This window comes from Camelus dromedarius, chromosome 25 (genome assembly GCF_036321535.1).
Source record: "Camelus dromedarius isolate mCamDro1 chromosome 25, mCamDro1.pat, whole genome shotgun sequence".
In the NCBI taxonomy this organism is placed as follows: Eukaryota; Metazoa; Chordata; class Mammalia; order Artiodactyla; family Camelidae; genus Camelus; species Camelus dromedarius.
The window spans coordinates 6,063,496-6,078,035 of NC_087460.1; the positions used below are offsets into that span (position 1 = coordinate 6,063,496).

The 14,540-nt window shown below is 38.4% G+C and overlaps 1 protein-coding gene across 1 annotated transcript in view; it reads right to left on the reverse strand.

Moving 5' to 3' along the window:
• Positions 1 to 2,390: 2,390 nt before the first annotated feature.
• LOC105098235 (ovostatin homolog 2) overlaps positions 2,391 to 14,540 on the reverse strand; it is a 40,591-nt gene continuing 28,441 nt past the window's right edge. Inside the window, exons 25-36 of the mRNA XM_031444140.2 lie at positions 13,767 to 13,848; positions 12,976 to 13,132; positions 10,930 to 11,004; positions 9,936 to 10,101; positions 8,819 to 9,030; positions 7,607 to 7,816; positions 7,048 to 7,172; positions 5,133 to 5,223; positions 4,517 to 4,585; positions 3,795 to 3,897; positions 2,958 to 3,033; positions 2,391 to 2,537 (exon numbers count right to left, since the gene is read on the reverse strand). Coding sequence (XP_031300000.2) covers positions 2,981 to 3,033; positions 3,795 to 3,897; positions 4,517 to 4,585; positions 5,133 to 5,223; positions 7,048 to 7,172; positions 7,607 to 7,816; positions 8,819 to 9,030; positions 9,936 to 10,101; positions 10,930 to 11,004; positions 12,976 to 13,132; positions 13,767 to 13,848 — 1,343 coding nt within the window. The 3' untranslated portion in view covers positions 2,391 to 2,537; positions 2,958 to 2,980. The remainder of the gene's footprint in view (positions 2,538 to 2,957; positions 3,034 to 3,794; positions 3,898 to 4,516; positions 4,586 to 5,132; positions 5,224 to 7,047; positions 7,173 to 7,606; positions 7,817 to 8,818; positions 9,031 to 9,935; positions 10,102 to 10,929; positions 11,005 to 12,975; positions 13,133 to 13,766; positions 13,849 to 14,540) is intronic.

Genomic DNA, 14,540 nt, shown 5'->3' on the forward strand with positions numbered 1-14,540 from the left:
TCTGAACAACAGCAGGCAGATACCTCATGCAGCTGAGGCTAAGCTGTTCTCCTCTGTCTTCTCCCTTCAGACCCAGGGTGGGGCTGTGTCGGAGGGGAGCAAGCTCACCGTGTCCTTTTCGGAATTACCGGCACTGAAAATAATAAGGTTTCTGTAAACTTGTTTTGATTTTGGCATCGAAGTTGTCATGGCAATTTATAAAAATTTCTGGAATCTTGTGGCCAGCAGATGCAGACCGAGTCTCACAGGCAGAGAGCAGTTGGGATATTATAATAAATATCACCCCCCCCCCAAAGTTCTAGTCATGAAGAGCTTTACTGTGAGCGATGGGAGATTTGTGCCGGCCAGGCACCTGTACTGGCCCCTCTCCGAATGACTTCCCTGGGATTAGTAATCTAGAAGAACATTAAAAAGGAGGTGTCGAAGGTTCTATAAGAAGAAAAGATTGGAAAACACAGGGAAGGAATTGGGCTGGTGCAAGCACTTTATCCATGGCGACTCAATAAATGCACAGTTATTTAGGGCCCCGTTGTAATTAGGCTGTATTATCAGTATACAGTGGGCAGGGAAACCACAGAATAAATAAGCCTAACTATCGTCTATTAAAACTCTATTTTTTAAAAAAGTTAATTTTTGTTGCGTCTATTGCAGCTTAGGACCATGTCTGAGGACGGATGACGCAAGACTTAAGAAACAAAGAGACAAAGTAAAGAGCAAAGATGGGACCAGGGGACTCAAGATCTCGTGGATCCACAGTCCCGAAAACCTGGTCAACATCATATTTATTAGGAATATACAGCCCAGGAAAAACTGCGATCAAAGAGGAGAGGCTTTAGATATTCCATGCAGTAAGCACCAAGTTCTGCTTGCTGATGAACTGATTAATTTCAGGCCTCTTCCTTCCAGGAACAATCACCCTCCTCGGGGTGTGCAGAATTTCTAAGTCAATCCTGTTATCACCTCCGGAACATCTCTAGATAGCAAATATTTCCCCTGGGCTTAACCGCATGCTTTCCTGCCAGAACAAAATTCTGTTAATGGATGCTCTGGCTTTCCTGGACCATCTGTTGTTTCTCCCTAAGCAAATACCTGCCCTCCTTCGGGCCCTTAGGGTCAGTCTCAGGATTGCTCACCACAAATTTTCTTTAGCATAAAACGCATTATAGGTCATCTACTGCGTGAAACATTATAACAAAGCAAGCATGTGTGTTTTAAGAAAGTAAGTGTGAACGTAATATTTTAAGCTCATGGAAATTTAGGTGCGGCTTGTTTTCCCGTGGCTTGTTTTCCAGCAAATTTTTAAAACAATTTATTCTTTTTTTTTTTTTGAGGGGAGGTAGTTAGTATTGTTTGTTTGTTTGTTTAACTTATTTAACTGCAGGTGCTGGGGATTGAACCCAGGACCTTGTGCATGCTAAGCATGCGCTCTACCACTGGGCCATCCCCTCCCCCTAAAACACTTTATTTTTAATTTTTTGAATACTGAGAGAGTCTAGAACACTGTTTCCTTTTTTTTTAAAACATTTTTTATTGATTTATAATCATTATACAATGTGTCAAATTCCAGTGTAGAGCACAATTTTTCAGTTATACATGAACATGTATATATTCATTGTCACATTCCTTTCTCTGTGAGCTCCCATAAGATCTTGTGTATATTTCCCTGTGCTATACAGTATAATCTTGTTTATCTATTCTACAATTCTGAAATCCCAGTCTATCTCTTCCCACCCCCCGCCCCCTTGGCAACCACAAGTTTGTATTCTATGTCTGTGAGTCTATTTCTGTTTTGTATTTATGCTTTGTTTGTTTGTTTGTTTATTTGTTTTTTAGATTCCACATATGAGCGATCTCATATGGTATTTTTCTTTCTCTTTCTGGCTTACTTCACTTAGAATGACATTCTCCAGGAGCATCCGTGTTGCTGCAATCCTTTTTTTTTTTTTTTAACTCCATAACTGGAGGATTTATCTCTAGCTTTTTCGTGTCTGGAGCAGCAGTCTCAGCAGAGTCAGCAGCCTGTATTGAAGTTGGTGGAGACTTTCTAAGTATACTCTCCCTGTCCCCCAGTTTTGATGATATTTTATTGAGAAGGGTCTGTGTATTTTGTGTTAGGTAGATTTTTTTTTTTTAATTTCATTGGGCTTACATTGAAGTCCGCTTCAACGCAATCCTCCCACCCTCGGCCACCCTGCCTTTCTTTCTCTCTTTCTCTGGATGTTGGAGGATTCCATATTCTGTACCCCATAATGTCTGAAAACTTGAATTCAGAATTGACAGTAATAAAGCAAATTACTAGAGTTGCTATCAAACAAAGTCCTGAGTTTTCTGGGATGAAAATTGTGAATGACGCACTGAAAAAAGAAAAGAAAAATCACAGACTCAGATGCAAAATCACAGCATTTAATGGAATAATAAACCAAGTCTGATTAGAGGTCATAGCAGATTGCAGACGGTTCAGGAAGTGAGGTGGTCCATGGTTTTCTTCCAGGTTTGATAAAGGAGAATGAGTTTGTTCAAAGTAAATAGTTTCCTACCTGAGATTTAAAAGCATAGTTTAAACAGTAAATAAATGTGTTTGTATATGTAAATAAATATATAGATGTAGATAAATACAAACATGCACGAATACATTCACATTCACATGAACATTTACATGATGTATATAAAATATGTATGTACATATTTAATAGCCTATTAATTTATAAAACAAAAATGAGATTTTTTTTTAAATGAAGCATTCATAAGAGGCACATATATAGCTGAAAATTCTTTAAAGCTCTTTAAAAGACATTAATAAAAATTTTAATGGCTATCCTATCAGAGCACTTATCTAATGCACATAGTTTTACAGACTTTGTGAAGTGCCAGAGGCCTGTCTTTGCTTGTCTATTGTTTTATCTTCATTTTCTTACCAGATACGTTTTAACCATCTAGGATGTATGTAATTCCCTTACCTTCTCTCGTGCTTTGTTTTGTCTCACTGGGACACTGAAACACTGTTGATGTTGTAAGAAGCAAGGGCATATTCATCTGGAAAATAAGAGGAAAGTTCATCCTTATTAAATCTCCACTTTTCCACAGCCAGATTATGTCAGATAATATAAATACACTAGATCTAATCTTTCCAATAATTTTGCAAGAGAGTCAATCACTTCTATTTTCTAATTCCAGGAACATCCTATTAAAGTTTTAGGCGCTTGATGAAGTACATTCAGTTAGTAAATGACAGAACCAGAATTCAAAGGCTTCTTGATAAACTGTGCATGAGATTCAACAAGAAACTAATAGCACTGACTTTCCAGGGGAAATTTTTATAATCTTAACCACATTGTAGTCATTGTTTTGGAACCTAATCAAGATTTTCCTATAACGTTTCAGAATATTGCTCACTCCCCTTCTCAAATTAAAGTCCATAGAGGTAGCATGAAATGATGTCTTGGCATCAACAACAACAAGACCTGGGAGCTTAGCGGGTTGCATTTCAAATTAAAGGGGGCTCCTTTGCATTATATCTAAAGGATTCTAGGTATTCTGTGCAAATTGTTTGGTCTGTACGTGTAGTTTTTGGTGTATTCATGGCAGAGGATGAGCTATGCGTCCTTCTACTCTGCCATCTTGGCAATACCCTCCAAAAGAATTCTAGCTGTTGAAAAACACTAGTAAATAGAAAAGTGGCCCAGTCAGCAGTTAGTTATATCATGGAGTGAAAAAAAATCAATGCATAAAGTGAAACCAGGTTTCTTTTTAGGCTCTTATACAGATATCTGAGGGCACGGCTGTTGTTTGCCTACCTTTTTCATAATAATCATAGACCATGACTGGAGCTGGCTGAATGTTGGATACACGGTTGATTTGCTCAACAGAGAAGGTGAAACTCATTGCTGTTCCAAAAACCTATAAAGACACAAATTATAAGTACATCAGAGCAGATCTTCCAAAAAGAAAACCACAGAGCAAATTATTTCCAGATGTTCATGATCTACCCAATTAAATAAATTCAGGGTACTATGATCTTATGTAACATCAAAATGATGAGTTAGGTTACATTAAATTGTATGTATGAAATTTAAAATTTTGCTGATTATATTGGTGTGCAAGAAATTTAGTTGAAAGCAGTAGAATACTGTGGGCATTTATGTGAATGTTAATGATGTACACATGAAAAAATGACCCTAAAACTCATGCCAGCCTCCACTGGAGTTCAAATCAGACTCTAACAGAATTATACATCTACTCTTTGACCAGACTATGGTAGATGCTGTGAGGAATGAAAAACATGGAAATAATGTTTCTAAACTTCAGGGTGACATAGTCAGATAGCCAAGGCATATGTGAAATAGCATAAGAATTAACACAGAGAAGATGATGAGTGGGACAGAAGAACACTGATCAACTTTAATGTCCCATTTTTTTTTTGACAAACCTTGTCATGTATTGCTATAAGACATAGAAGCATCCAATTACCCTCAGAAGAAAAAGAAAGCCATGGAGTAAAGAATTACTGTCAACTTACATTTTCCAAGTAGAAAAGAATGTGGTCATTCTTGACTTCACTTTTCATTACTTGGCCATTATTTTCAAGCTTTAAAGAAATTGGCAGAAAGGGAAAGACGTTAAAGAGTACCATTCCAGAACTGAATGTTTCATGCTTTTTATTTAACCAGTTGTTAGGAATTTATTTTATGGAATGTTCCCTTGTGCCAGGAGGTTTTCATAAGAACAAGTGGGAACTAAATTTAAAAAAATAGGTTATGAACTATGGGAAATAATTGCTCCAAGTTAAGAATCCATCCTTGGGGGGTGAGTATAGTTCAATGGTAGAGTGTGTGCTTAGCATGTATGAGGTCCTGGGTTCAACCCCCAGTACTTCCACTAAATTAAAAAAAAAACCTTTAAAAACATTATGCTGTACACCAGACATTGACACAACATTGTAAACTGACTAAACTGCAATTAAAAAAAAAAAAAAGAAAAGAACCCATCCTTCCTGTGTTTCAGCGAAAATGTGAATGTGAACTTGGAATAAGTTTGTTGAAATGAAGAATTCCGTGGCTTGGTTTTGCCAACCAATTGTTTCATCCACACATCACTGCTCTTTCTGCGCTGCAGGAGTGGGCTCTGCTCTTTACCTCCTCAGTGGACGACGTGACTGGAGTAAACCCTGATAGCATTTTTACATCAACAAGGACCATGTTGGAGTTATTGCGAATTCCAGTATACCTGAAATTTAAAAACGAAACACTAGCTTAGACATTTCAGAAGAGTGACTTAATCTTATGGCAAGGGTTGTGAGTACATAGATACCAATTGGTTACAAGACTGGAGGAGACACAAAAGCTGGAGAGGAAACTCTGAAGACGGTCATTCTAACACACCTGGGATCAGGTACAACTAGGCTGATCGTGGATGAGATGATTCAAAGCAACATAAGTTGGGTAAAGAATGAATGATCTGGACCTAGAATCTCCCCAAATCCTGCTTTTAAGGTTACCTGTGGCATCAGAGTCAGAACTTACAAACAAAACTTTTAAACTTATGTTACATGTACTTATTATGTTGGCCTTAGCTTTGTACAACACTTAAGAGATCTTTGTTTAGAAAGCAGGATGTTGGCAGAATCATACAGTAGACATGTCCCCAAGATATCTTCTGGGTTACACCCCCAACTCTGGATAAGATGGTTGGGGCATGAAGTTAAGAACTCCACGGTGCATTCAGTTCTTACCTTAGTGCTAGTGTTTAATGGGTTTTCATTTGGAAATCCCCAGAAAAATCCCCCAAACTAGTTTTATTCAGTGTTTTTCCACAGACGAACCAAGGTTAAAACTTTTTGGCATTTAAAAGTTATATTTTAACTCAAGAGAATTACTTAGGTTTTCTACTCTGAAAAACAAAAATCTAAAAGTTTGCTCTGTACAGTTCTAATTAAATAAGTGTTTATATGTTTTCTCCTATTGGGTCCACCTGTGTTCGTTTTTAGAAGGAAAAACCATACCTTCATTGTCCAAAACTGTCAGTACTTTCATACAAAAAGGTGGGAGCTATTGCTGCAGTATCAGTGTGGCAGAAGTTTTCAAATGACACTTGCATACAGTATGAATTACATTTGATTAATTCCACCTTTGATTTCATTTAAGATGTGCTAAACTGTGCATGCACTGAGAGCAACAAAGTGATTATGCTGTAGACATTTCACCATCAACATGTGAACTCATGATTATCATCTTATGTATATATTTAAAAAATTTTTAAATTTTACAGCAAAGTGATCCAGTTATACATGTACATACATGTATCTATTTTCTTTTCCAATTCTTTTCCATTATATGTTATTATAAGAAATTGAATATAGTTCTCTGTGCTATACAGTAGGTTATCTATTTTATATAGAGTCATATGCATCTGCTAATTTAATTTAAAAAATTGTATACAATTTTTAAGTTACTTTGCATTTACAGTTATTACAAAATATGGGCCATATTCCCCATGTGGTATAACACATCCTTGGCCTCTCTCACACCCTATAGTTTGTACCTCCCACTGCCCCACCACCATATTGTCCCGCCTCGCACCTCCCCATTGGTAACCACTAGTTTGTTCTCTATGTCTGTGAGTCTGCTTCTTTTTTGTTATATTCACTAGTTTGTTGCAATTTTTAGATTTCTCATATAAGTGATATCATATGGTATTTGTCTTTCTCTGACTTATTTCACTCAGCATAATGTCCTCCAAGTTCATCCATGTTGCTGCAAATGGCAAAATTTTATTCTTCTTTATGGCTGAGTGGTATTCTATTGTTTGTGTGTGTGTGTGTGTATCTTCTTTATCCACATCTTCTTTATCCATTCATCTGCTGATGGCCATTTAGGTTGCTTCCATATCTGCTCAGTTGTAAATAATGCTGCTATGAACATTGTTGTGCATGTTATCTTTTTGAATGAATGTTTTTGATATTTTGTTACTTTGCTACTGTTTCAAATAATTCTTTTTTGATATGTTACTTTCTCTCTAACCTGAGAGTTGATATCAAAATGGGACACTTACTTGAGAGTTACCGTCAGATCAAAATTACTCTGGAATACATCAGAAGAGTTTTTCTTTACCATTTCCAAGGAAAGGGAAAATCCTGATTCCTTCTTAGGCAGTAGCACATTATACCTCAGGGTAGCCTAGAAAGGATGGCAAAGTGTAAGGAAATCCATCCGTTTACCCTGTAGTAAAAACGGAACAACTTGTTTCTCTTATTTCCATTATTAATGACTTTATTTTACATCTTTACCATAGGGAATAAGGCTAACTGCAATCATTCAGTTTTCAGAAGATACAAGAATCTTTAACAATGTAATTTAATAAAAATATCAGAATACTTTCTATCACATTCCTTGAGAAAGTTCTCAGTTACCCAGTCATCCTTAAGAGTAGTTCTTTACAAAATAACTTGTGTCTTCAGCTATTGAGTAGAAGATACCAACGAGAGAAAGAGGAACCATGGAAATATGCAAACTGGTAAGACAGTACTTCATATATAACTGAACAGACAGTCTGACCCTTTTTTTTAAAAACTGGCAAACATCCATCTCCTTCACTGGAAGAGGTCTATTACCTGGATAAAGGTACAGCCTTGTCCTTCCACATCTACTGTGTGTTGTCCGTGTGCTTCTGTTAGTTCTGAACGTTGGACCAGTAAGCGGTTGTCACCGTTAACTTGGAAAACCTTACTGGATTCGTCACTGCTAAAGGTGACCGTGTTTTGCCCATTAGAAAAGGTTAACTTCATGTAGCGGGTTATGGCAAGAAGACAGATGGCAGTGTCCTGCACAGAACAGTACAGACATCAATCAAAGCTCTGTTATGGTGCAATGTTAGTCATCATTTGGCCATGAACTTCAAATCAGTCCATAGAAGTACTCCTATGACGGGTCAACAGAAAACCAAGAAGGAGCATCCTAAACAATAGGAAACAGATTTGCTTGTGCTGGGTGTTGCCATTTGGTTTTCTGCAACAAACCTTAATTAGATTTTAGTTTTTTAAAAAAATTTATAATCTCTGTTGTTGAAAATAGTGCCAAATCTTTTCTAAAAATTAAGGTGTTATATTATTCAGGAATGATAAAGAATATATTATTCATATTATTATGCCTCAGATAATGCTTATGCCCAACTGTCTTCAAAGATAGAAAGTCAGAATCCAGAAAGGATGTTGGGAGATCCAACTGACATATGGTTTTACTCAGAAACTAAGACTGAAAAAGGGAAAGCCAGAAAGGAAGTGAAGATTTTCCTTGTGGGCATAAAACTGCATTTCTTTGTATTAAATTTTTTTTTCCTGTTAAGGAAAGACATAAATCATTGTGTTCAGTACTCATTTATTTGGTTATTCATTCATTTCATTTGCTTTTCTCAATGTGTAGACCACAGAAATAGAGAGAAATATTTTTTCTTAGTTGATACGTAGTTTGACCACAGGGTCTTCAATTACTTAACTTTTCATCAGATCTCTGGTACTTATAACAACATTCTTTTCTAGACTTACATTCTATTTTTAACTGTGTAAATGGAGATATAAATCAGGCATCAACTCCCTGAAAAGGGGCCTTATCTTACTCATTGGTATATAAAGAATTCCTGGTAGAGTTCCTGATGTCCAAGAACTGCCCAGTAAATAATTGTTGACAAAATAAAATAAGACTTGTAATAGCAAATATTCTTCATCTCAGAAGGCACTGTCCACGACTACCTTTGCTATCTAGATTATGGCAGAGTGGCACCTTTTGCACTGAGCATACTGTGTTAATACCGGGTCCATCCCAGTCACCTGGGGGTACGAGAAGCCTCCTTGAGGACTCATCTGTTGGGCGAGCCACTGCACGATCTTACTGGCGTAGGTCAGGTCAGGAGTTTTCTGGGAAATGACAGCCAACAGCACATAGCAAGTCTTCTCAGTCTCAGCAGAAGGTGCCCAGGGAATAAAGAACGGAGATGCTTCTGTCTTGCGTCTCTTTGCTCTTTCCCAGTATATCATGTTATCTGAGAAAAAGGGAGAATTTTCACACAGTCCCTATAAAGAAAGCTGATTACACAGAAGAACGATGCCAGCCTTATGCTTGGCTTCTGTGATGGGCTGAATTGTGCCCCTCAAAATTCACATATTTAAACCCTAATCCTCAGAACCTCAGAATGTGACTGCATTTGGAGACGCCTTTAAAGAGGAGATTAAGTTAACAGGAGGCCATGTGACGGGCTCTGAGCCAATATGACTGATAGGTGTCCCCATCAGAAGAGGAAATTTGGACACTTAAAAGGGACACTGGGAACGCATGCACATGGAAAAGAACCCCTATGAAGACGGAGGGAGAAGACGGACATCTGCGAAGCAAGGAGAGGGGCCTCGGAAGAAAGCACACCTGCTGACACCTAGATCTTGGAATTTTAGCCTCCAGAACCATGAAAGAAGAACTTTCTGTTGTTTAAGCCACCCAGATCCCTAGTATTTTTTTACAGGAGCCCAAGACTACAAACACTGCTTCAAATAGCGACTTCCTAAGGTCAAAAGTAGAAAATGAAAATGAATATATGTATGTATATGCGTGACTGGGACACTGTGCTGTACACCAGAAACTGACGCATTGTAACTGACTGCACTTCAATTAAAAAAAAAAAAAACTGGGTGCGATTAAGTTTCACAAGCAACTTTTATTATCTCTGGTCACTACGCTGGATTTTCTTTGCTCCACTCATTTCACAAGGAACTCGCAGAAAAGAGGAAGAGGGACATAGAAAAGATGTAGTGTTCTTTCAAAATAAAGGGCCAGGCGGAGATTCCATCAGGGAAATAGAAACGTACTAGGGGAGACAGGGTGCACATGGGATGGCTCAGTACGTTTCATCACTTTATTCTCAAGGTCATGTGAGCAAACGTGAATAATACGTACTTAGTTTTGTAGCAGATTGATCCAGGGTCTGGAGTAAGGATTCTACTGGCTTCTCTTTTCCAGCTAATGCAAAAGCATAAGCTAGAACCGCATGGATATAGCCATTCGTGACCCCATTTTCCAAGGCCTCCTCGAGGCAAAAAAGCCCGCTTCGTAGAGCAGGAAACTAGTTGTGAAGAAGAATAATGTATTTTAAAATACTATTTGAACACTTTATGAGCTTGCTGAATATTTAAATGAATATTCCTTATAATGTATATAATATACCCTTGAAATATATTTTACATACAAATCCGTTCATTTACATACCTATACATTATACTTTATAAACATCATCAAAATGAATTTTAATGGATTATTAGTATTTGAGAAATAACATTTAAGTCATATGAAAATGGATGTCTCTACATCTGATCAGACATATTTGAGTTAATAACAGAAATGTTTTCTATGTGGCAAAACATACCAATTTATTTTTAGACGTAAGAGATTTTACCCTAATGCCTAAAAGAGAGGCTTATGTTTCCAAAGATGATTTTTGAGACATAACAATGACCCTGAAAATTCCTAGTAATTTATTTCAAGCACAGATTTTGCGATCAGATCATTGGACCTCTGGATTGAGAGGCCACCAAAGTGAACCACACTTCAGTTGAACACATTTACATACTGAACTGGTTAGACAGACAGAATACTAGGTTATGGTCATACTTGGAACGAGAGTTCTTCATCTGAAAGTAGTGGCTGAACTTCAGAAGGCAGGTGACTGTGAAATGGGATGAAATTGTGTATGTGTGCATGTGTGTACCTTCCCTAGGGAAAACTCAATCGTGTTCATCAAAGGTTTCCATGACTCAAAAACCTTTGAGGAGCACCGCTTTTAAAGAACGGTAATGAACTCAATGTTCTCTTGATGTTTCCAGTCCAAAGAATTTCAAGTCACTCTGCATCCATGGTCTAATGACTGAAACTGAAAGACAATGGAAATCCATACGGTGGAACTGAGCCCAGCTTCAAGGAATGCACCCACGACATACGCGGTGAGGAAGACATCCTCTTTGTCTCCAACCTAAACACAAAGGAGCAGTGAGTCACACAGGACAGCAGGGTACAAAAGAACAGCCACTCTTCTGCAATGAAACTAGACACGAAAGAAGCCTTGGAACAAATACCATTCTTCATAAAACCACCTGAACATGAGTAATTTTAAATTAAATGTTCAGTAACAATGCTATCCGAGCAAGAATCCATCAAGATCCAAAGTAATAATGAGAAAAAAAAATACAATTAATGTCAAGGATACTTAATGACATACATAATCATACTTATGTGGCCTGGTATTCAGCATGGACCCCAAGCAATTCACAGGACTCTGTTTTACACTATTTGGTATTAATTTGGAAAAGCAAGCAAAGAATTTCTGATGGGATGGAGCAGAAGGTTGCTGTGAAGCTTCCTGAACATCCCTGGAAAAGTGTCCTAGGCGGTAGCAATAGTGAAGTTTCCTGGATTCTTACCATGTAAAATTAGAAAAACACTTACAAGTTGCGTTGTTTGCAGACTGATTGTGGGTAGAAATCCCTGGGGGAACTCACACGTGAAATAAATTGGTATTCACACAAGAACTTTTTCTAGTTGAAAAAATCAGGAATAAGACATAGGGAAATGAATTTTAATGGGTCCCCTCTGAAATGGATGCAAATAGCATTCAGATGGCATTTGGGATCCAATGATCTAGCGTAAACCTCTCATTTTATCCTTTTAAGCAAAAGGCGATCGCTCTCTTCTTCAGAGAAGGAACATTTCTGAGGAGGTCAGCTTTCACGGTGCACGTAAGCACAGATGGTGGACAGGAAAATAAGATGGGGGGACCCAAAGCCCACTTGGATAATAGCAAGTTGTATCCCCATGCCTCTGCAGTGTAAGGTTTTATTTTTCCCTACTCACTCCCTCCCAATTCAAACCCACACATACAAAATTCTGGAAAAAGGATCGAGTAAGATCAGACAGGCAGGCAGTGATCAGTAATGAATCCAATAAAGAGCAAGATGTGGAGAAGATGTTTTAGAAGCGAACATGAAGTATTCTCATCTCTTTCCATAGGAACAAGAGCTCTTCTCCATCCAGGTCCTGCCGTGGTGACGAAGAGGTGTGGAGTAAAGACATTTTCCCACATTGTGTAATAGCAAAGCCATTGGAAAACAATTTACATCAAAATTAAATACTCTCCAGGGTTGCTCTTGGTTCATATTTTGAAATGGATTAGCTTTACATCCCACATTCCGAGAAGGGGAGCGGTAAGTATGAAGGACGACACAGAGGAAAGAGCCAGGATACGTCAGGGGTATCAGGGCATGCCAGATACCATGATGGAGGAATACAAAGGTTGGGGGAATAAAGGACACAGGAAACGGGATGGAGGTAGACAGCTGTCTGCAGAGCAAGGAAATCAGAAGCAAGGGAGGATGGCAAGTGATTTACCCAAACATGGACAGGAAGAGGGAAGAGTGGATGCTGTCAAGGACCTGCTTCGTTTCATTTGCCTTTTGACCTGGGGCAAGCGAGACCTTCAGGCTTCGACTTGAGGAGGTATAGGATGAATGCTTTATTGAAATTATAGAAATGACCGGCCACCCTCCCTGAGCTTTCTTGCCACCTTAAAGAGGAATAAATATCCTACTCAAGCCCCTCCCCGACATATTGTTTGGCTCCAAATTTATGAATGTTTTCTCTGTAGGTTCTTTGTCTCTCCCCTTCTCCCATTTCCAGCTTATCTACTGAAGGAGACTGGTTCTCTGAAAAGACTAAACACAGTGAAGCAAACAGTAGATTCCAGGAGAGCTGTACCTCGGCTGAGGGTAACACGCACGCAGCAAGAATGATGCCGCTGTCCTCCGCGTCACAAGCCTACGACAACAGCAGACTCCGAAAGGGTGACATTCACCAGAAAGATACTCAGGTTCCCGGTTGTGCAGGCCAGAGGCAGGGAAAGCACGCGGTGCAAAGGAGCAAGGAAAGCAGACCTGTGTTCATCTCTCACCTCCCAGGCGTTGTTGAAAAGCTTGCCATCGCTCTGAAAGCAGCCGTCTACTTTCTGTTTGCTTGAAAGCCAGATCAGGGTCTCTTTTTGAACTTGTTCATCAATGAAAATGTATTTCTCCATCCCCTTTAATGTCTTGAAGGTCAGGGCACTGAGCCTGTAATGCAAATCCCCCATTGGAGGGAAGTTGGATAAGAAAGAAATGATGTCAGCAACCCAGCAGGTCCAGCACCCTTGCTGCCTCTGGGTGATGGACGTGGATGCAGCTACTGATACTGATGGTAACCAATCTTTATAGATAGCGGGCTCTTTCCTTCGGTTCAGTAAAATGTGATGAACAGCAATACGTGAAAATAAGAGCATGTGATTTCCAGCATGTTTACATACAGATTTCTTGCTCTAGAGTCCATTGGATGATCCATGCATAAATAAAGAGTGGGTGTAATTAGATGCTTTGGGTCCTTCTGGGTTTACTCTCCTGCATCTACATGAGACTGAGAGGTGTGTTTTAAGATGTACCATTTTCCAGTAGCTGTGAGAGTGTGGGTGGGGTCAGTCATTAAATGACCAGACTCTACAGCGAACAGCTGTGAGACTGTAGGTACATTGTTGCGTCAAAATGGGAATAATCAAATGTTTTAGTTTTCTCTGACTCACTTCTATAAATTCACTTTGAAACCCATGTCCCTTTCAAATCCCCACCAACCTCAAGGCCCCTCACACCTCACAAGACCTCCGCAGATCACTCCTGTTTTATTATCCTGTATTAAAATAAAATTTCCGTCTCTCACCATAGGCTTCCTTCCTGATTCCTCCGCCAAAACACATTATAAGAACCATCAGGGTTTTTGAAAGACAGTTGCCTTTGATAACCTAAAATGCAACATTGCAGGAAGTTATTTTTTAATCTAAGAAAATGAGAAGAGAGAGAGTGGTGTTGTACAAGCCCTGTATGTTGGTGTTAGACAAAACAGAATTTACTAAGACAATAATTTCAGTTTTAATTTCTGAAACTCAGGTTCTCCATCCATTGGGAGAAAAAATAACTTCTACCTTATAGGGTGTGAATGACAAATAAGATATTACATGTGACTGTGTCTAGCTCAATAATTGTCTACTATTACTAATTGCTTAATCTTTTCCTTAAGGTTATTTTACCCTATCTTTCTGAAAAAAAAATTATACTACTGAACTTTTCCTGATATATCTCATTTACAAGGTTTATACACTCTTTTTCTAAATACAAATCCAGTCACTTCATTGCAATGCAACACAACTGAGCAAACAAATACAGAGTTGATAAATGAACCATTTATAGCTAATATTAGTAACAACAACAACAAATAAGGTAGGTCAGCAAAATATGAGGCAGTAAAAAAAAAAAAAACTGAGCTCATAATTTGAAACATTAAAGGTCTAAATTGTGAAGCTAAATAACCACGCAGATACTGAATGCCAAAAAAACCCAAACCCCCCAAACCCCACAACATAGCCAGGACTCAGAATACCTCAGTTCACACAGGTTTTCACCATGAAATAATAATAACAGCTTTATGACATCTTGA